Source organism: Haemaphysalis longicornis, unplaced genomic scaffold (genome assembly GCF_048455015.1).
Source record: "Haemaphysalis longicornis isolate Haplotype H1 unplaced genomic scaffold, Haemaphysalis longicornis Haplotype H1 scaffold_4, whole genome shotgun sequence".
NCBI lineage: Eukaryota > Metazoa > Arthropoda > Arachnida > Ixodida > Ixodidae > Haemaphysalis > Haemaphysalis longicornis.
Genome location: NW_027526361.1, coordinates 8,400,978 through 8,420,703, shown reverse-complemented (window position 1 = coordinate 8,420,703; position 19,726 = coordinate 8,400,978). Strand labels below are relative to the sequence as shown.

General features: G+C 48.3%; 1 protein-coding gene across 4 annotated transcripts in view; it reads left to right on the top strand.

The window, feature by feature from the left end:
- Nucleotides 1-16,587, top strand: part of LOC144178215 (uncharacterized) — a 105,394-nt gene extending 88,807 nt beyond the window's left edge. For all 4 annotated transcript variants that reach the window (XM_077705898.1, XM_077705896.1, XM_077705897.1 and 1 more), the window contains exons 7-14: nucleotides 3,843-4,007; nucleotides 4,084-4,154; nucleotides 5,690-5,876; nucleotides 8,440-8,548; nucleotides 10,434-10,939; nucleotides 11,925-12,088; nucleotides 13,192-13,453; nucleotides 14,164-16,587. In XM_077705898.1, coding sequence (XP_077562024.1) covers nucleotides 3,843-4,007; nucleotides 4,084-4,154; nucleotides 5,690-5,876; nucleotides 8,440-8,548; nucleotides 10,434-10,939; nucleotides 11,925-12,088; nucleotides 13,192-13,437 — 1,448 coding nt within the window. In that variant the 3' untranslated portion in view covers nucleotides 13,438-13,453; nucleotides 14,164-16,587. The remainder of the gene's footprint in view (nucleotides 1-3,842; nucleotides 4,008-4,083; nucleotides 4,155-5,689; nucleotides 5,877-8,439; nucleotides 8,549-10,433; nucleotides 10,940-11,924; nucleotides 12,089-13,191; nucleotides 13,454-14,163) is intronic.
- The last annotated feature ends 3,139 nt before the right edge of the window (nucleotides 16,588-19,726 follow it).

Genomic DNA, 19,726 nt, shown 5'->3' with positions numbered 1-19,726 from the left:
AAACTGCCTTACTTTCGCACGAATAGTCTTATATCCTCTGCTTGAAGTACCTCGCTGCCTGAGACAGTATGTACTTCTCCACACTGCCTAAAGGGTTGGAGCAGCTGATGCTGCAATCTTCACATTTGCCAAGAAGCACCAGATTAGTGCGAGTGCACCAATCACTTCGGAGGCTGTGGGCATAGGATCGTGGTTGCTTTTCTCGTTGCGCCCACTTTCACTTGTGCTCAGTGCGATGTCTGCAATGTAGTCTTCTAAACTCTCCCATGGTTGTGACACCATCATCCACACTCACGAACTTGCTGAGTGTTGTTTCGGCAACGGCGTCCAGAAATTCCGACAGCTCGCTCCACACTTCGGAAACACCGGCGGTGGCTTCGTTGTACTCCCCATTATTTTTGCTCATTCGCAGCACACACAAGCCGGCAGATTTGAAGCAATTTCGGATGGTTTCTTTAGTAACATCTGTCCAGAACCTACTTTGACAAGGTGTTCTTGGGAATCTCGTACCTGATCCTGATGGGGACGTCCGACTCGATTTACGATTGCCAGCTGTATGGCGAAAGGCAAATTTGGCCACTTTGCGATTAGCTAGAGCCACTAAATAAGCCATTATATAGTGACACTAGCGCTAGCCACCACAGCTCCACTTCCGGAAAAGCCCACAAAGCGCGGACGACGCAAACAGAACGAACAACAACAAAAAAAAAGCATGGTGGGCCGGAATCATTGTTTGATGACCCGCCCTAAATGCATGCCGACAGTCATGCAGTCATGATAGGGGGAGCGAGGTGAGGAAGGGGAAAGCCGCCCGCTGCCCATAAGCGCCCGGGCTAATCCACTTGATGGGGTGTGCCGGCGGAATTTTTCTTTTCCACCCCGAGGGAAAGCCAACCTGGGGGGGGGCACTTCAGCGGCGTTTGGTGTTCCATATATTGGTTGGTGCTGGTATTTTTGTTCGATATAAGTATATTTCTGGCTATATATTCTCATTGTAAATGTACCGTGCCCAGAAATAGTTCGAAGTAAAGGATAATTTGATGTAAACGGGTTTGATGTTGTCGGGTTCGACTGTATTCTGCTTTATACAGTACCTGCATGTGCATGTCAAAGCGAAACTGCATGTGCCAACAACCACGAAAATGACACGCTTGACCCGAGGCCGACTCCGCACGCACCCCTTTCTTTCGAGTTCTGTATGAATGTTGTCTTATCAAATATGTGGGAATCTTTTATAAGAACACAATTTGGTGTGCTGCCCCGAGTCATATCTGTGAGAACTTCAAACTTCTAATAATCGAACAAAATCCTCGGGTCCCTTCGAGTTTGAATTACCGCGACTCTACTGTGTCCTTTTTGAACTTAGTGGCACTTCTCGTGGTTGTGTTGGTAGGGTGGAATTCCAGTTGCTGCCTAGCCACAGCTCAGGGTGGAGGGTTGACGAAGGCACTGGCGGGGGTCTCAGAGTAGAGCTTCTGCCCGCTGGTAAACTCCTTACACTGCCGGCGCCACTGCTTCTCTTGCAAATGTGCTAATGCTCTCATCCTTATGGAGGGGTCAAGGTTGCACGGTCATTGCACGGTCGATGCAGTTAACTTCCGCAGCCATACCCTATCCAGCCCCCTGCACTTGTAAATGTCTACACGCATACCTGCCAACTCTCCCGAATCGTCCGGGAGACTCCCGAATTTTGACCTAATCTCCCGATTCTACGAAAGCTATGTCGAATCTCTCGAAAAGTGGCCGCCACAGTAGAAGCGTTTTTTTTTTTTTTAATCACGCGCGTAGGTCAGTCTTTCCTGCTGCGACAGTTGTGGTGCTGCGGGAGGGCACTCACCACTACACTTCTAGTTTATTGTAACCTTACGGTAGAGTACCGCTAAGTATATTTTAGGCACTATAGACTGCTATAGAGTACCGCACATCTGGGGGAAGGCCGGCCGCGAGACATGCTCGCCACCGTACCGAAAGAAGGCGTGGGAAATGGTACCACAACTTTCGCGTCTGTCTGTCGTAGCTGACGTTCCACGCATAGTTCTGGCACGAAGCGTTGATGCGAGTACTTCAAGAGTGTCTGCAATAATGCGGCGTGTTGTCAACTTGAAATTTGTCGCAACATCGGCCACTTCGGATGGCCAACTGCCAATGGAGATCGGTTGGTCCAGTGGTAGGGGGCATGCGCGCCACGGCGGCGGCGCCGATCGAGGCAGTCGTGGCCGCGCGTGCGGATATCTGTTGCGAGCGACCTCCGCAAGGATCGCTAGCTACCACCACTGAAAACAGGTCTTTCATGAACGGGGCAGGCAAGCAGGCATCTTGCTATAAGAGTTGTTTAGAGCACGACCGGGTTTGGAGGAAGTGCAAGCGCATTTTGTACACTAAGCCTACGCCACCTGCCTAGGCATCAGTTGCATGTTTTCCCAAGTTCAGTTTTAAAGGAGCCATGAAGAGAAAATGCAAGTTGGTTTTATTCGAAAGCTTTCGTGTTTTATGGTGCCCCCAGCGCTTGTCCGGATACAAACGATGCTTTATTCACTGAGAAATTGAACAATTGAGGTTAAAATTTTGATTTTCCCGCTAAATCGTTTGTTTTCAGGCTCTGCAATGACATCACAGGAACCGACCGCTCTGCAGCCTAGAGTACCTTCATTCACGCATCCGCCGTACAGGGTAGAGACACGTATACGCTGGCGCCGCCATTTTGGGTCGCTCACTCGCCGCCGAAGCAAGTCATTGTGTCAAAACCGCGCTAAAATTATCACCGCAACGCGGTTTACTGAAGAAGTTTGAATCATATTGTCTGTTTCGCGTTGCTAGGTCTCGTGGGAAATGAAAAGAACAACGCGTTGAGCACGTTGGCCCAATTGCGGCGGCACGGGACCGTTCAAAGGTTGTCTCCACCCTGTACAGCGGTGTTGGTTTGTTCCCACGTTTCTTTACGTTACCCGAACCTAGATGGCGCCACCATACCGTGGCAAGCGTTTGGTTTGTTTTTGCCCGTATTTAAACCTGGCTTGTTTTTGTTCTGGGGGAAAATATTCGTTCCCCGAAACAGTGCTCACTCGACAAATGTGGTCACGTAAAACACCGTTGCTTGCGTCAATCGGCCAGTGTCGTCTGAGACAACCCCAAGCCCCGTAGTGCTGTGCAGCTAAACCAAGTATGCTGTGCGCAGTACGAACAGCAGTACGCATCAGTACTTCTATGTTTACATGTGCTTTCGTAACTTCCACTGTTTGTCCCATCATTCTTATTGCTTTGTAAAGAATGTGCCCTAAATTTAAGCGCAAATCGCTCGTTCGGCTAGTTTGTAAGCTCTACCTAATTTGCGTCTGCTTCTGCTGGCCTCCGCCAATCGCAGAGCTGACTCGAATGACATCATTGGTTCTGTTGCGGGAAATGAGCTGGTGGGTCGCATGGCCATTCCCTTTTTTCCTAATTATGTAGCTTATTTGAGCGAAGTTTACGTTAAAAGTGGTGTCAGTATGATTCTAACGAGGCAATCTTTTGAATTAACCAAACTTGTGTTTTCTCTTCATGTCTCCTTTAAGACCGATGGCGCTGTCAAAAGCAAAGAAGTACTTGCAAGTATTTCTGGACTCATACACAGCTGAGTTTTCGTGCTTCGTGACTTCGTGAAAAGAACAAAGCAGTTCAAAATAAACATCCTTACCCTTTTCTGATGTCAATCTCCAGTCTCAATGATTTGCGAAACAAATAATCCCCTTTTCTACCCCCCCCCCCCCTTCCCCCCTTCCCCCTTCCTTCTGATGCGGTCTCCCGAATTTTCATGTTGCTAGGTTGGCAGGTATGTACACGCCAGTTTTGCCCGGTCGATGCAGGATCCCTGGAGAGGCCCTCACAGAAGATGACGCTTCTCTTTGGCGGAAGTCAGGATGACCAGCTGATCCCCCACGAGTTTGCCGTGTCGCCCAAGGGCCTCTCGCCCTCCTGGGGCCTCTCGCCCTTGTCCAGGAGCCAAAGGGAGCACGTCGAGCTCAAGAGAGGTGGGTGCGGTGCTTGCAGCCGGGCAGCTGTTGGGACAGCATTTGAGCCCTGGGCATGTTGTCCTCTCGCGCGCAGGTCTCCTGGACAGCACAATGCGGTCTGCAAAGCAGGTCCTCGACTGCTACACAACCGAAAAGGAGTCCCAGGTTTGTAAGCACGCCTTGTGTCTCGTGTGATCCTGCTTCTTCTTCTTTTTTTCTTTTTTTTCTCTCTCTCTCCTGTGCGCTCGGGATCAGAACTCCCTTTTTTGTTAGAGACAGTTCTGTCTCTCTCTCTTTTGTACTCTGTCTTTTGTAAGAGAGGGTCCCTTCGATTATCATTCTTGGACTACCCATGGACTCATTGAGAAGCAGTTGGGCATTCGTTTTTTACGTACATCTCTCTCTATGGCGTGGAGAATCCTCGGACTAGCCACGTACTCTCCAAGGTGACTGTAACTCCAAGAGCTCCAGTGGTGAGGTGCACCGTGAACAAATATGCATTTTCAGGCCGCCCTCTGGGGTAGCTCAGTGGCTAAGGCATTGTCCTGCTGAGCTCAAGGACATAAGTTTGATTACCCGGCCGTGGGAGTAATTTTTCTGGTGGGGGCAGAAAATGAAAGCACCTGAGCATCAAAATTTCGCCGCACATTAACAATCCCAAGGTTTTCTATATTAATCCCGAACTCTCCACTATGACATGCCTCATAGCTTGGGTGCAACTCCGGGGTGCAAAAGCCCTTGTTTGAAAAATTTTGACATGCTTCGACGAGAAGTGGACAATTTGAATAAGCCTTAGGTCTGGCTGACAGCAGAAAGCTATGGCAAACACAGGGCCTCTGTCGTTTTGTTATGCTCTTCACAGTAAACACCATCGAACTAGCGTAATTTACTTATGATGCGTGAATATTTGTGCTTTTGAATATCGAAGTGAATAATACTGTTTTTAATTGACACTCAGTTAGACTTTGTTTTAACCACTGTGTCGAACCGGTTCGGTTACAGTTCAGGTAAATTAATTTTCTTCCGGTTCAGTTCTGGTTCGATCAAATCGTGCGCTGAGCAGGTTTGCAAAGCATTTCACAAGCTTGAACTAATTTGTGCACTGGTTCTCTTCGTTACTTGGCAGTGCCTTTAGGACGCATAATACCCTGCGTAAATTCTTAATTTGACTATTTCTCGTGGTTATTGTTTCCAATGAGTAGTTGTGACTGTATAATTGTACTCTTGATTGATTCTGAGGTTTAGCGTGTCGAGGCTACACAGGCAATGAGGTGCGCCGTAGTGGAGGGCTCCAGATTAATTTTGACCACCTGGGGATCTTTAACGTGTGTCGAAATCTCGACCACACGGGAATTTTCGCTTTTCGCCTCCATCAGAAAAGCAACCGACAAGGGTGGGAATCGAACCCGCGTCCTTGTGCTCAGCAGCACAACGCCATAGCCACTGAGCCACCGTGGCGGGTCCGAGTGCTCTCTCTCATTGTCTATATGTAACCTCAGTTTTTATAAATAATGAAGTAATTTTAATTTTAATTTTAATTTCTAAAGAATTTAAAATTTTTCCCGAATAAGTCTTTTATTCGAGCCACAACCAAAAACCAACAGACGAGTGCTGTTCTGTATGTTTCTTCTTCCTGCGTGCTCGTTTTCCCGCACATTGCTCACCAAGCGGCCTGTGTGCACCCCGCCCGGTGAATGCAGCCTGCCCTGGGAGGCGGTCCCGAGCCGTGCCTGTCGGAAGGCAGTGCGTGCGGCCGCCTGGCGATCGAGTTCCTCGTGCCCGCCCTGCGAGAGCTGCTCTCGGACGGGCTGCTTCCGCACGTGCGGGGAGTCTTTGGCCGCCTGCCCAACTCGCTCTGGCACCTGGCACACTCCCTCAGCCAGTCAAGTGAGCGCGCTTTTGCTCCTCTACCTGTGGTCTGCACCTCGCAGTATCTCTGGCTGCACAAGAGTCACACTCCCTTTCCTCACCATGCCAATCTTATCGCCAGTCTCATCTAAAAGATCAGGGAAGCTTGCACTCACGCGCAAGACTTGAATGGCGAAGCTGTTGCAGGTTATCATTGACAGACATATAGGTGTATGCATTGAAGAGGTCGTCGTCTTCTTCGCGGCGAGTGGTGGATTCCAAGTCATCCTCAGCATTGTGAACTTCCACCTGCTCTTCATCATCGACTCGAGGCAGCAGGGGCGGGCTCTGCAAGCCATCTCGGGAAGGATTGGTGCACTCATCGACATCTCCAATTATCCGTAATGGCTTCTGGAGAATGTGGCGGCCACTTTGTGACCTCTCCCAACCAGGGTGTCTTATCATCTTTAGCATAGTGCTCCTTTTTTTTCTGTTTTTTTTTTTGTTTTGCTTTTTTACACACGGTAGCGCTTGATGATGGCACTGGGGTGTGTTTTTTTTTTTTTTGCTGAAGCCACTGTGCAAGCGGAGGACGCTCGACGGTAGCTGCGCGGCATGTGCTCACAAGCACTCGGCAATTTTTTTCTTGGGTTTCTTTTTTTTGTTGTTGTTGTTGTTGTTGTTCAACGGCAAACTTAAGGCCAGTAACAACAGCTCCGCTGTTTTAAAGAGGGGATGGAGCGAGCACAAAATACAACAAACGAGGTAGACGGGACGAGTGCTTGAACAACCAGTGGCCTGTCCTGCCTCTGTCTTGTCCATTGTCTGGACCTGTGCTCTTCTACATTTCTCAGACTTGCAGTGACTTTCCCAAGGTTCTTAAAGTGGCCATGGAAACAAAATACGAGTTTTTTTTATTTGAAAAGTTTTGTGTTTATAGTGCCCCCAGCACTTGTCCCGTAGCAAATGATGCCGTAATCACTGAGAAATTAATCGATTTAGGTTAAAGTTTTGATTCTCCTGCCAAATCGTGTGTTTGTGTGACGTCTGCACTGAAGTCATAACGGCGCATATTGAAACAAAGTTCCACTGCGTCTATCGGCTCTGCAGCCTTGCTTACCGTCAGTCCTTCCAGATGGTGCTACGATACACAGCCACGAACCGTTGCCCGTCGTTGCTTTGTTGTTCACCATACTTACACCTGGCTGGTTTATCTTAGGGTAGAAAGTAATCGTTTTGCGAAACATGGGGCATGCTCGACAAACAGGGTCACGTAAGACAACGTCACTTATGCCAATCGGCCAGTGTCATGTAAAACAAGCATAATGCGCACAGTACCAACAGCAGTGCACATCAGTACTTCTATGTTTGTGTATTTTCGTAACTTTCGTTGTTTACTGCACCATTCTTAGTGCTGTAAAATGAATATGCATTACATTTTGGGGCAAAAAGCTCATTCGGCAAGCTCATAAGCCTTGCCTAATCTGCGTGGTTAGCCTCAGCCAATCATGGAGCCGGGCACATATGACATCATAGGTTCTGTTGCGGAAAATGAGCTAGTGGGTCGCATGGCCATTCCCTTTTTTCCTCGTCATATAGCTTATTTGAGCGAAGTATGCATTAAAAGTGGTGTCAGTATGATTCTAACGGGGCAACCTTTCGAATGAACCAAACTTATGTTTTGTCTGCATGGCCCCTTTAACCGCTCATTTCCTGTCTCACTTCAGATTGTAAGGCAGCGTGTCTCCTGTCTAAATGGAAGCAAAGTCATCCGTCTTTGCAAACAAGCAGGTGATGTTAGTCACGGTCTTGAGGATATTTTTGTTATTTTTTAACTTATGTGCCTGATATTTACACATTAAGTGTATTTTAACATCCTGAGCCCGCATATGCAGTCGGTTTTCATCTATCTGGAGTAAGTTCGGAGTTGTGCAACATGTTATGCCATTGCATTCTGGGCAATTTTTTCATTATCTACCTATGAAATACTCCCATACTTTTTATCCCTTTCCGCTCTAGGGCCAGGAAGTGCAACTATACCACTGCAGAAATTTTAGCGTTGTTTCTGAAATTGCTGTAAACTTATTAAACGTCAGGTTGTCAATTGCCAAAGTTTTTGCAAAACAAACTACATAAAAAAATGTGCTATCAAAAAGATATCCTATGTTTTTGTGGTTTTATTGCACTGTTCAGTTCACAAGCCTTCAAATGCAGCAAAAACGATACAAATCTGACCAGTACATCCCAAGATATTGTACCCGACAGTTGACCTCGCCGGAAAAAAGTTGGTCCCGAGAAAACAAGGCACGAAGTTTGGAAACATATGTGAAAATATGGTCATTTAGGCAACTTCAGAGGGCGACAGCTTTGTAAATACTTATGGTACAGCTTAGTATTTTGCAGGTGCATTCTTTGGGGCCTGTAGTCTGCAAGTAAAATTATTACAGAAAAAGAATTTTTGGGCAAATTTTTGGTCCCCAAGACCAGTGTCCCCCCTTAAACGTTACAGTTGACTGTTCCTTGACTGGTTGCGTGTGTGGTGGCCGTCGTTGGCCCCGTCCTCATGCTGTCTGGGTGCCCGTTTTTCTGTCCCTCGTTTCAGAGGAGGGACGCAAGGAAGTCCAGGAACTGGTCGAGTACATTGAGCAGGCAGATACTGCCTTTCACGGTGACAAGGAAAAGTTTGGCGCCTGCCTGCTGGGTCTGCTGAAGTGAGTGCTCCTGGAATGTCGCAGCAACTGAAATCTGAGAACGTGGCACAAAGAATGTGCGCACAGCCGGCAGCAAGACAAGAACCGAGTTTATCCCTGTCTTTCGGGCATCAGCTTTGTCCCCTTCATGTTTAGAACAGCTAGGGGTAGGTTTTATTATGAGGTTTTAATGCACCGACGCAACACAGGCGATGAGGCGCGCTGTTGGGGAGAGCTCGGGATTACTTTTGACTATCTGGGGATCTTTAATGTGCGCCGAAATTTTGAACACACAAGCGTTATCACTTTCCGCCTCCATCAGAAAAGCCGCCGCCGTGGCCTGGAATCGAACTTGTGTCCTTGGGCTCAGCAGCACAACGCCTTAGCCACTGAGCCACCACAGCGAATCAGGAGCAGGTTTAGTTGGTGCACGTTGTATTCTGGGGTGGCAGGGAAGCGGGCTTTATATGAGATGTGGCACCATAGGCCGTAAACATCTAGTGGAAACGCAGTAGTAGTAGGTGAAGCAGCTGTTGCGGCAGGTATTCGGGGCCTCTAGGGTGCAACTGAGCTAACTGTTTGAACACTTGGTGCTTCAACTAGATTGTAGAATGGTACACTGGGACATCTATGTAAGTCTGGTCCACTTATAACAATGTTCAAGGCCCAGGAAATCCCATCGTTATAATCGATAAGTGTTATAAACAGGTTACGAAATGAAATTATGAAACGGAGCTCAAAACATTTTATTCGCGTGCAAGCAAGGTCGTATTACTACTTATTTGCTGAAAAGAAGCCATAGTCGGTCAGCTTTGTTTGCTGCACGAGAAGCTGGCACACGTCTTTTCCGAGAACATCTATAAATGCTTCACCTAGCTGAGCGAAAGCAGCGAAAGGCCCTTGGCAGAAAGGGACTGCACCACGCGTTGGGCCTCCTGCGAAGACACTACCTGAGTAGGCTGTGCAACCACCTCGTCAGGGTCATCACTGTCACCACTGACCGCTGTCTGCAGCACGCATCCGCGCAATGATAGCCTCTTCCATAAGGTCACCCCTGCATCCCTTCCGCGGAAAAACGGGTCAAATTCAAATTCAACTGTGCTGCTGAGCACAGGGATGTAGGTTCGATTCCCGGCCGCGGCAGCCACTTTTCTGATGGAGGGGAAAAGCAAAATCACATGCGTGTACAAGATTTCGGCACACGTAAAGATCCCTAGGTGCTCAAAATCAATCCAGAGCCCTCCACTACGGTGCGCCTAATTGCATGCGTTGCGTCAGTGTGTTAAACCCTACAATCAATTAATTAATCACATTCAAAGTGGCGCGCTTGTGACACAATATCAACTAGCGAACACACGACATGAGCCAGCGAGCGGGTGTGGAGATAGGTCCAAAGCGGCGCCACCGAGAGGGGGGTTCGGAAGCAAAACTGCTTTCCTTCTCCCCTAGCTTCCTCGTAAGCGCGCTGTCGACTCGTTTTCTGAGGGGTGGAAGGGGTGCAAGGCATATTGCGGCTTGCGGTGCATGCTGGCAGGGTGGTAGGCGCAGAGAGCCGGTGGCAGCTCGCATTTTCGGTGTGGACTGTAACCGGATTCAATTGTTGTATCCGATACCACGGCACTGGAGCATTGTAATAAGCAATTCATTTTACCATGGAATGCATGCAAAAGTGGACCGTTCCATAGTTGCTCATCGTTGTATCCGATATATTGTTATAAACGGTATATAAGTGGACTCAACTGTACTACAGTTGCCTCGTAAAGCATGGATGTTTTACTGCTCTTCTATGTTCTACTGCTGGCATCCTGTAGAGCACTATATCGACCGCACCGCAGCGCATTTGCCTTGCTCGCCCATTTTGGTTGGTGCATTGAAAGTGGCTCCTCCTGCCCGTCCTTCCCCGTAGCCTGGGCTGCCTGGACACGTGGTTCCTGACGCTGCTGTCGAGCCCGCAGATCCTGCAGAAGCACTACCAGACGTCGGCGGCCTTTGTGCCCCTGCTCTCGCATCCCAGCCTGTTCTTCCTGCGCGAAGAGCTGGCCTGCAGCTTGCGCTCCCTCTCCGAGCTCCCCTTTGGCTTCAGCCTGAGCTTCGCCCTGGGTGGCGAAGCGCAGAGCCTGAAGGCCAAGCCCGCTTCCGCTGCCTGCTCCCGCAAGGCCGCTACCCCCCTGCTGCCGCGTTCCCCCACCAGCTGCTCCCCGTGCACGCCCAGCGACGAGAACGGCCTGTACGACGACAGCGACGACCTCCGCACGGTCACCTGCCAGAGCCTGGTGGACTCGTCATCGCTCGAGGAGACCCTGGACAACTCGTCGCGTGTGCTTGAACTCCAGAAGAAGCTCAAAGGCAGCACCGCAGTGGCGAGCACTGGCTCCACACCAACCAAGGCCATCTACCCTGCCATGCAGAAGGGTGAGGGGGCACTGCAGGTGCAACACATGCTGCTTCACCATGGGAATGGTGCCTCTCTTTATTGTCGGCTAGGCTATTTCTTTGTGAGCTATGCTGGGGCGGCAATGTAGTTGCAAGTTGTGCCGGTATATCCGGTTCCAGAAGAAGCTGTGCCTTGGCATGGGAAACATGATATCGGTCAATATTTTGCACATCACAAAGAGTGTCCGACCCAGAGCTTCACATGGTAAAAGTACACGTGTTCTGTTCATTAGAATATTTTGTAGGCTCAGAAGGGCATCTGCTTGCCGCATTTGCAAAAGTTGTGGTACTCCGGCAAGATGATACAGCAAGATTTTAGAGGCTTTTTTATGATGAGCATAAAGTTGCGCTACTTGTGCGAACAGTTCATATATATTTACTCACGCATGGTCACACTTTTCCGGGGGAAAATGTTGATAGAGTATTCATGGGTGCACAAAAATTAACATAAATAGGTAGTTATTCAGTAATCAGAGAAGTAATCCCTAAACAGTTGTTACCTCTGTAACGAAAGCACCTGTTCACTTTGTATATGGATTAGCACTTTGCCATCTATTGGCCGACTCAAAGTGTTGACAAACTCACATCGTGATAGTTGTTGTTTTTATGACCTGGCCCTCACTGTCACGGAGGGATGGCTATTTTTCACTGTCGTAAGGAAAAACATGCTTCTTGTAAGAGCGTGTGAGCAGGGAAGATTGACACGTGGTTGTTCCTTGGGGGGCAAGGGATCGAGGGATGGTGGACAGTGGCATCCAGTGGGTGAAGGATTGGGACCGTGACCCTTCTCAACAGGGGCCAGTGGTGTGCCACACGCTCGCCGTGCTAATGCGAGGAAACTTGAGGGGAGTGTGCGCCTGCGTGTGTGTGTGAATACCACGCCCGTCATCTGTCGCCATGTTTCACGCTCTTATTCCCTCCTTTGGAAGAGGGATTGAGCCCCGTCTTTTCCTCCTGCGTGCAGTGCAAGGAAATGCGGAGGAGATGCAACGTTTCCGCCAGCTGCGTAATCACTGGGAACAGATGTCCCATGCATCACCCAGTTTGACGGAGGCGGCCTGTGCCGTCACCACCGCCCCTTCCGCCAAGCCCACCTCGCCGACCAAGCTGCCGTCGCCCACAAAGACGGCAAGTTGCCCTACTTTCCTGCTTGGCAGCCTGCCATCTTCCTGTTGTGCACTCGGCAGTGCTGGGTTTGCTCGATTGGGGTGCCCTGTTTCGCGCTGCTGCTGGCCTTTCCTAGAACTAGAATGGGGTTCCAATTGTGTAGCTCCAAAAAGTGTGCTTTGGAGATTTTTTTTTTTTTTTTTTTTGTTATTATTGAAAAAAAACTTCCACAGCAATTCAGAGAATTGTCCGCTAATGTGTAGCATTTTTATGCCGCTTGTCTTGAGTGTGAGTGCTTTACAGCCAAATTTTTTGGTTTTTTAAAATTTTGTTCGACCAGTTATCTCAATTTACGCTGTTATAATTATCACAGGTGGAACTTCTGCGATATCTGCCTTTTCGTGGAAATACAGGGCGTTACTTAGTCCGGCCTTGCTCGGCAAAGAATGCTACACATTAAAGAAAGATTCGTGGGGATCATTGCAGATTGACTCGTGTTGCCAGTTCTCATTAGTTTGGTTCTGTCGTTCGGGGGTTACGTAAGGCATGAAGCGATGGTTTGTACATTGTGAAATTTCAGCTCAAATCAAATATGAATTGAATTGTGCCAAACAGAATATGAATACTTGGTAGAATTGTGTCTATTTTGTATCTAGGGAAATTTTAAAACAGGAATGCAAACTTAAAAATGTCTCACCATTGCTCATTTGTTTTTGTGCTTGAGCTGAAATGCACAAATAAAGGGGAAAAGAGGTTGCTGGAAATGGTGCCCCCATGCCATACCGAGTGCCAGTTTCGTTCTTCAAACATCCATAAGGCCACACACACAAACGGCTTAGAAATGCTTTGCATTTGAAAATACAAGTTTAAACAGACAAACTGTGTGTATGTGATTTCTCTGATATAAGGCCAATGGTTACCTGGCTTACTTATAATAATTAGTCGCGTGCTATAACAGCTGCTCCTAATGCAGCTACACGCCATCGCTTGGCCTCGTTTGCACGTTCGAGCTGTTTGTTTGGCATCTCCTTGTTTGCTGTTTACGTGCCCCATGAATGTATGGGGTGCCAACTTGCCAAAAGTGATTCGGCCACCACTGACATTGTTCCAATGCCTGCACGCAGATTCGGAAGCCGGTTGTGACAAGTGGGGCAAGCACCGCGGCCAAGAAGAACGTGACGGCCGCTGACAACAGACGCCTGACACCCGGCCGCAACGGCACTCCTGGCTCACGAACCCCGAGCCCTAATATCTCGGCCGGCGGGCGGCCGCAGCAGCAACAGCAGCAGCAACGCCGGTCTTTGATACCAGTGCACCGGGGATGGAAGAAGCCCGCCGCCCGCCAGGGAACTTCAGAGACCGCAAAGTGAAACAACACCAAAAAAGGTGCTCCGAGTTTCCCCCCTTTTAGTGTGGCACAGAGTATTAGATGAAGGACTATTTTCTCAAGTCCAGAAATGGGTATTGGAAGGGCAATATAGCTCAAGGGGTCTAGCTTACAGTCTGAGCTCTCTCTCTCTCTCTCTCTCTCTCTCTCTCTCTCTCTTTCTCTCAGAGAGAGACAGAGAGCTCAGCCTCTAAGCTAGACCCCTATATATATATTTATAGGGGTCTATATATGCACGCACACACATGCACGCACAGAGAGAGAGAGAGAGAGAGAGAGAACGGTGCCCCAGCTGCGCGGGTCAACCAAAAAACTCCACTAAAAGGGGACCAGGAATACCCGCATTATATCCGGTCCCACACTATAAGCAGTTTTGTTACGAATGGCCTACACTGTACTTCATTGCACATGCAGCAAAGGTAAAAACATCTGGAAAAAGCATCGTGCGTTGGCAGCAGAACAATAAATGCGATGTCATCAACCTGCAAGCATGAAGTTTTGGCCTACTTATTAGCTGCTGCAGCCAAAGTTTTTTGCTTCATATTATAGAATAAAATGGTGCTTCTGCTACAGCGCACAGTTTCTCCCAAGCACTGAACTTTCAGTGCTCGCAGTAGTGGAGGTTGATCTTGCATTCAGAAGTCGACTGGACTGCATGTTACCGAGACAGGCATCTCGAGCCAACAGCCAACCTGTGTGCGCCTTGCAGGGTCAAGAACAGGGAAGCCTACCAAGCTTTTCCAACCTCCACCAGGCCACTACCAAGCAGCACGGCCTTCAAGTTCAGCTTCATCAGATGCGTAGCGTCTAAGAACACTTCAGGCTCGGTTCCTTGTTTCCCGGTTATTCTGTAGCGTGTTGCGCTGTGTCACTTCTGTTTTATGCTCATGGCTCCGGGCTGCTGTGGAAATGTTGTCCAACAGGAACCCCCCGTTAAATGAGCACTTATTTTAAATCCCTCCTTTTTAATGTGTGAAATTATTCTCGCTTCTCTTCGTGGCAAGCTTGAACAAGGTTGGTGTGTGGTATGTGCACAGATATTTTTATAGAATTAACAGGAGCCGTCTCTTCGTTCTTTTTTCCTTATACTGTGAAGTGAGGTTACATACCACACGTTAGGCTTGTTCACGGCTTGCTGTCACTTGGAAATTCATTCTTTATTTGAATAATTCTGCATGAATGGCACTACCACGTGGAACTGCATGGTTGTGGTAAAGACATCAGCTCCAGTGGACGTTGGAGTTGGAGGCTTTGCAGCTACAATTATTGTCAGCAGTTTTAAACTCTTTCGCTGTTTAGCTTTAGTTTACTTTTCTTGTTTTCGGGGGGTAAAAAATTTGACCTCGCGTGCTTCATGCGCGGAGAGAGACAGAGATGTCAGCACCGTAACACCCGTGACAAGATGAAGTTACATGGCTTTTGTGTATAGCAGTGGGTGAGCAGAAAGCAAATAGGTGGCTTTTTTTTTTTTTTTTAATTTTACCTGCACTTTTGAAAGTTGTCATACTTGTTATTGATTCTCGCAATGCTTGCTGTGTCCTGTCGTCAAAGGCATGGTGTGTTCTTCCCCGTGTGTGTACGTCGTCTAGTCATGGGCATCAGGCCAGTCCCCTTTTTTAATTTTTGCCCCTGGATGGCAGCAAACATAGGTGGGCTGTTCCTGCTGCTTGATGCTTTGTGTTTTGTTTTGTTAGTGTTTTTTTTACTGCGTCTTCCATTTTTTGTTGGTCATTTCACAAACATTGCAATATGGGGGTGTGCGGCGCTCTGTTTACTGTGCCCGAATCAGCTAGTTGCCAAATTTGTTACATTTGTAGGGCAGGCTTGTGTTAGTTGTTGATGGACTGTGTACTCCACTGACTTTACTCCGTGCGGCATTGGAACGATTAATTTGGCCTTTTCATCAAATGTGCTCGGATCGTGCTTGTACTGCAGGGTGCATTCACTTATTCAACAGGGAAAGCCATAGGCATGGTAGCTTTGTTCAGCTTTAGTACTCTTTCTAAGTTTGAAATTATTATGCAAAGCTTTACTTTTTAAAACAGAATAAAAACAATTGGGCAGAGAATTACATTCTCTTACTAGTAGCTGCAACCTGGAATGTTCTTCTTTCTTTTTCCGGCAATTTCATTGTATTCCGTTAGCGGTGGCCTGCCGGTGTTATTTCTTGCCTTCTTTCCAGATTAGTCGTCGTTTAGCTCAGAACTTGTCTAGTGTGCATTGGAACCAGTGCTGAGGGTTTCCAGGTGTCTTGTCGTTTTGTACCCAGGGTTTGGAAAGGAGCTTGCATTGTTGCCTCTTGCAGGGAGTCTGCTTCTTGGCAAGCCTCACGAGATGCCCTTTGAAGGCACCTGTTTGAGAAAAGCGCGAAGATATACCTGTGCCTGAAATTACTTCTACCGCTCTAGTAATGTTTTTGCTGTTGCCAATATTTTCATTCATTTTTGTTATTATTATTAGTGCAATGCCTTTTAGTTGAATGTAGTGGAAGACACAATACTTTCTTTGTTGATTTTTTAAGCGTGCTAACTTCAGTCGCCTATTTACTGTTCACATATTCTAATAACGTTTCCCTGAGCTCGTGCTTACCTAGGTTCAGAGTTTCAGAGCTGTTCGTGTTATTTATGGATATTTTTTCTGCGGACATATCCCTTTACGTTGGGAAAGCTATTTCGTTATGTGAGCTTCGGAGTGTAAGGAAGCATGGACGCCGTGTGCGTTCTGTAAATACATCGTAAGCAAATGATGTCGCACTGTGTGCACGTATGGAATCATACACGAGGGTTAAGCTTTGGATGGGCTTAGGAAAAGTACATTCCTAAACTATGATATTCAACTTTTTCGTGATGTAGACGTAGCTGTTCTCCTGTGCAATGTATATTGAAAGGTGACACGCCTCTTGTATTTGAAAGGTCACCCATGAACTTCCAACATTGTATGTTACCGGTGTAAAATACTCTATAGCTCTAAGCAGGTTCCCCCTTAACCTTATGCATGAGTTTAACTCTGTTGATTTCCTTGTGCTGTAATCAGTTCTAGTTAGAGATACACACCGGCTGTTTGTTGCACAAATTATTTCCCTTTGTAACAAAAACGTGTACGATGGAATAAAGTGTCAATGCCAAAAAGAGAACCTTCTTCTGTGGCTGTTGCTAACTGTACATGCAACCTGGAAGTTAGTGCAATGTAGCCTTTTTTGAGAACCAGCAATGTTGCCAACACTTGTGTGGATGAATGCCCCTAAACGGGCTCACATGAGTTGCATGCGAAAGACAATTTTGTGCAGGCATTAAGGACATTTGTGCATAGGCAAGGTACCCCGATGCTAGTATCGTGCACAGCAACACAACTGCACTAGGTTTGAACCGTCTACAAGGCAGAAGAATTCCAACTGCAGATCTACACTGTCATCATGAGTTGTAATGAAATGGTGAGTGAAGGTCAGTTGTTGCTGATGGCAAACGGGGCACAGGGGAGAACGTTGTGGGACAGTGGAACTGTATTCTGTAGCGTTGCTGAGGTTTTAAAGAATTGAAAGCAGTGTGGGTAGTTTGTCTTGGAAGCTGAGATGCACACTTATTTGGAGACATGAAAATCACTCCCTTTGGGGCATCTAGCAGCAGAGGTCTTTTGACTGAAAGCTGCTATCCTTTAGCTCCAAACTGTGAATGTCCAGGGCATCGGAAATGTGATAAGCACCCTGAAGTACACCACCGTGCACTCGTTCATCAGTCGCAGACAAAAGTAGCCCCGCCTGGTCACACAGAACATTGGACAGTTATGCACTCGCTCAAGGTTGCTGCGGCAACCTCCCTTGGCGACTGCTACCCCTCTTTGCCCTCCTCCTGGAGTGGCTGATGGTGTAGTTTTGTCGGTCCACAAGCTGTGCATCCTGGTCATAGTCGGCATGAGGGTGATTCCGGTGCCTCGATCGCCACTCTGGTCGCCTCGTGATCCGCCGTAACCACCGGGGTCACAGGGGAATTCTGCTTGGGATGGCACATCAGACTGACGAGCTAAGTCTTTGTTTGCCCCTGAAAGGCACGCGTGTAGCCAGTGCAGTTTGCTATCGCTGGTAGCTGGTCACAGATGACCGCTTGTCCTTTTCAGCTCAAATCGTAATTGTGAGCTGCGGCACCATGCCTCCGGAATGATGATCGTGGCAGCTGTGTGTGGCTGTGGGAGCGTCGTCAATCTTGGTCCTCAATGTGTCATTGAAGTGTTTTTGTTTGTTCGCCGTAGTGCAACTTTACCTCCGCAAGTTGCTGCTTTCAGTTTCGTTTCATCTTCATGGGCTGGGGGACCTTCCACGTGCGAAGTCAGCATTGCTGCGGCGGCTTGGCGATAGGTGTGGGTAAGGCAACGGCGAACGGTTGAAACGGTCTGAGCCACAGCTGGACTGAGACAGATACTCGTTGATCTCACTTGGTCGTCGCTGAGGAGAAAGCGCGATGCGTCGACAAAGAAGCCTCGGAGGCTGAGTTATTTGTAGGGGAAGCGACAGTAAATGTAGCCAGCGTCTCTGCAGTCGTAGCACAGTGGACTGTGCTCGCATGTTCGCCATACGTCTGTCTTCCTCGGCGTCGGGTTTTGGACCACAGGGGGTCGGCCGGGCGACAGTGGAGGTCGTACTGCCTTGTATGAATCTCAAGAGTCTTCTCTATTGCGGCCGCCTGAGACACGAATTCAGCCACTGTCTTGGGGTGGTTACGAACAAGGCAAGCGAAGGGGTCTTGCTTTATCCCTCGCATCAAAAACCGTAGCCACTTTTCCTTCCGTCATTTCCGGGTGCGCATGGCGAAACAATCTCTTCACCTCCTCAATAAAGATCACGGCCCCCTCGTTGGGGTGTTGCATTCGTGTCACAAGCAAAAGCGCAGCTCATTCCTATAACTCGCTTTTGAATCGGGTCCAGTTGGTCAGGGAGCTCTCGTGGTACTCAAATCAAATTCGAGCAGCATCTTCTGAATAGAAGAACCCATGCCAGAAAGTTTCTTCGTCCCACCTGTTGAAAATTCGGACTCGCTCCAGCTTCTGCAGCCATTCTTCTGGGTCTTCAACGGGGCTTCCCAAAATGATGGCGGTTCCCGGGGCTGTTGCAGGACGACTGGTGAAGCTGCTTCTTGCACCTTGCACCATGGTAGTGGTGGTTGCAGTAGTCGTTCTCTTGGGTACTTCTGGCAGGAGACTCAACTCTGGCGGTAAACCTTGCAGCCGGCGGCTGGCTCTAGTTGGACTGGCGTGGCAGCTTCCAGAGGTCGCAGGGAGCATAAAGCGTGCGTACCCCGCACCGTCACCAGATGTCACGTAGCCAAGGGAAACACAGGTTTTCTTTAAGGTACAAACGTCTATTGGAGCGAACTTGTGCTCAGCTAAGAACTCAAGAGATTGCACAAGCGGTGACAGAGCAGTCAACGTGACGTGCGCACGCGAGTGCCGACGAATCGAATGCTGCGGTGTTTGCCTTGCGAGCATTTATCCTTTGGTGTTCATCCTTTGAGAACCATTTAATCAGATCTAGAACATTGGCGATAAAAGCCAAACATTCTATATACTTATGACAGGCGATCATAGTTTCTATCGAAGAAGGTAGCCTGCATGGCAATCTAATGCGCAGATGGACCATAACAGAGTGACTGGCGAGAAACGGGACTAAGTGGCGGCAGACCATGAACACTATGGAAGGCTGAAATAGGGAAGCTCAGATGCAAAGAATGTACGAAGTCATCGCAAGCCACGGACGGTGGGAGGAATACTTTGTCCTGCAGTGGACACAAACATGTTGCCGATAATGATTGAAGCAGAGCTGCCGCATTCCCTTGCGGGTGTCAGGTCACCTCACCTTGGTTCCTTTGGCTTCATCGACAGTGTTCTCTGTGTGACTGCGTGTTCACCCGAACAATAACCGACGACGAAACACCCCGGTAGACGCTTCGCCAATTGTGGCCACTCGCGTAAATTTGACTTATTATTCGCAGTCTGTTATTTGAGCACTTCATCTTGGAGCACAAGTTCACTCTCTGGAACTTTATCTAGCAAAGAAACGTTGCGTCGTCATAGACGACACCCTTCCTCCCAAGTCGCGCGTCTTCACTCAACACAGTTCGCTGTTTTTATAGGCTTAAATGTGTACAGCTCTCACCTTTGGTGTGTGTGCAATGTCAGTCCTTTCCCGCATCGATGGTCGACACATGCACAGCCTACTACAGGCTGCATTCTTGTAGAGGTAATTTGAAGCCAAGCCCACACCCACGACAAGGACACTCGTGAAG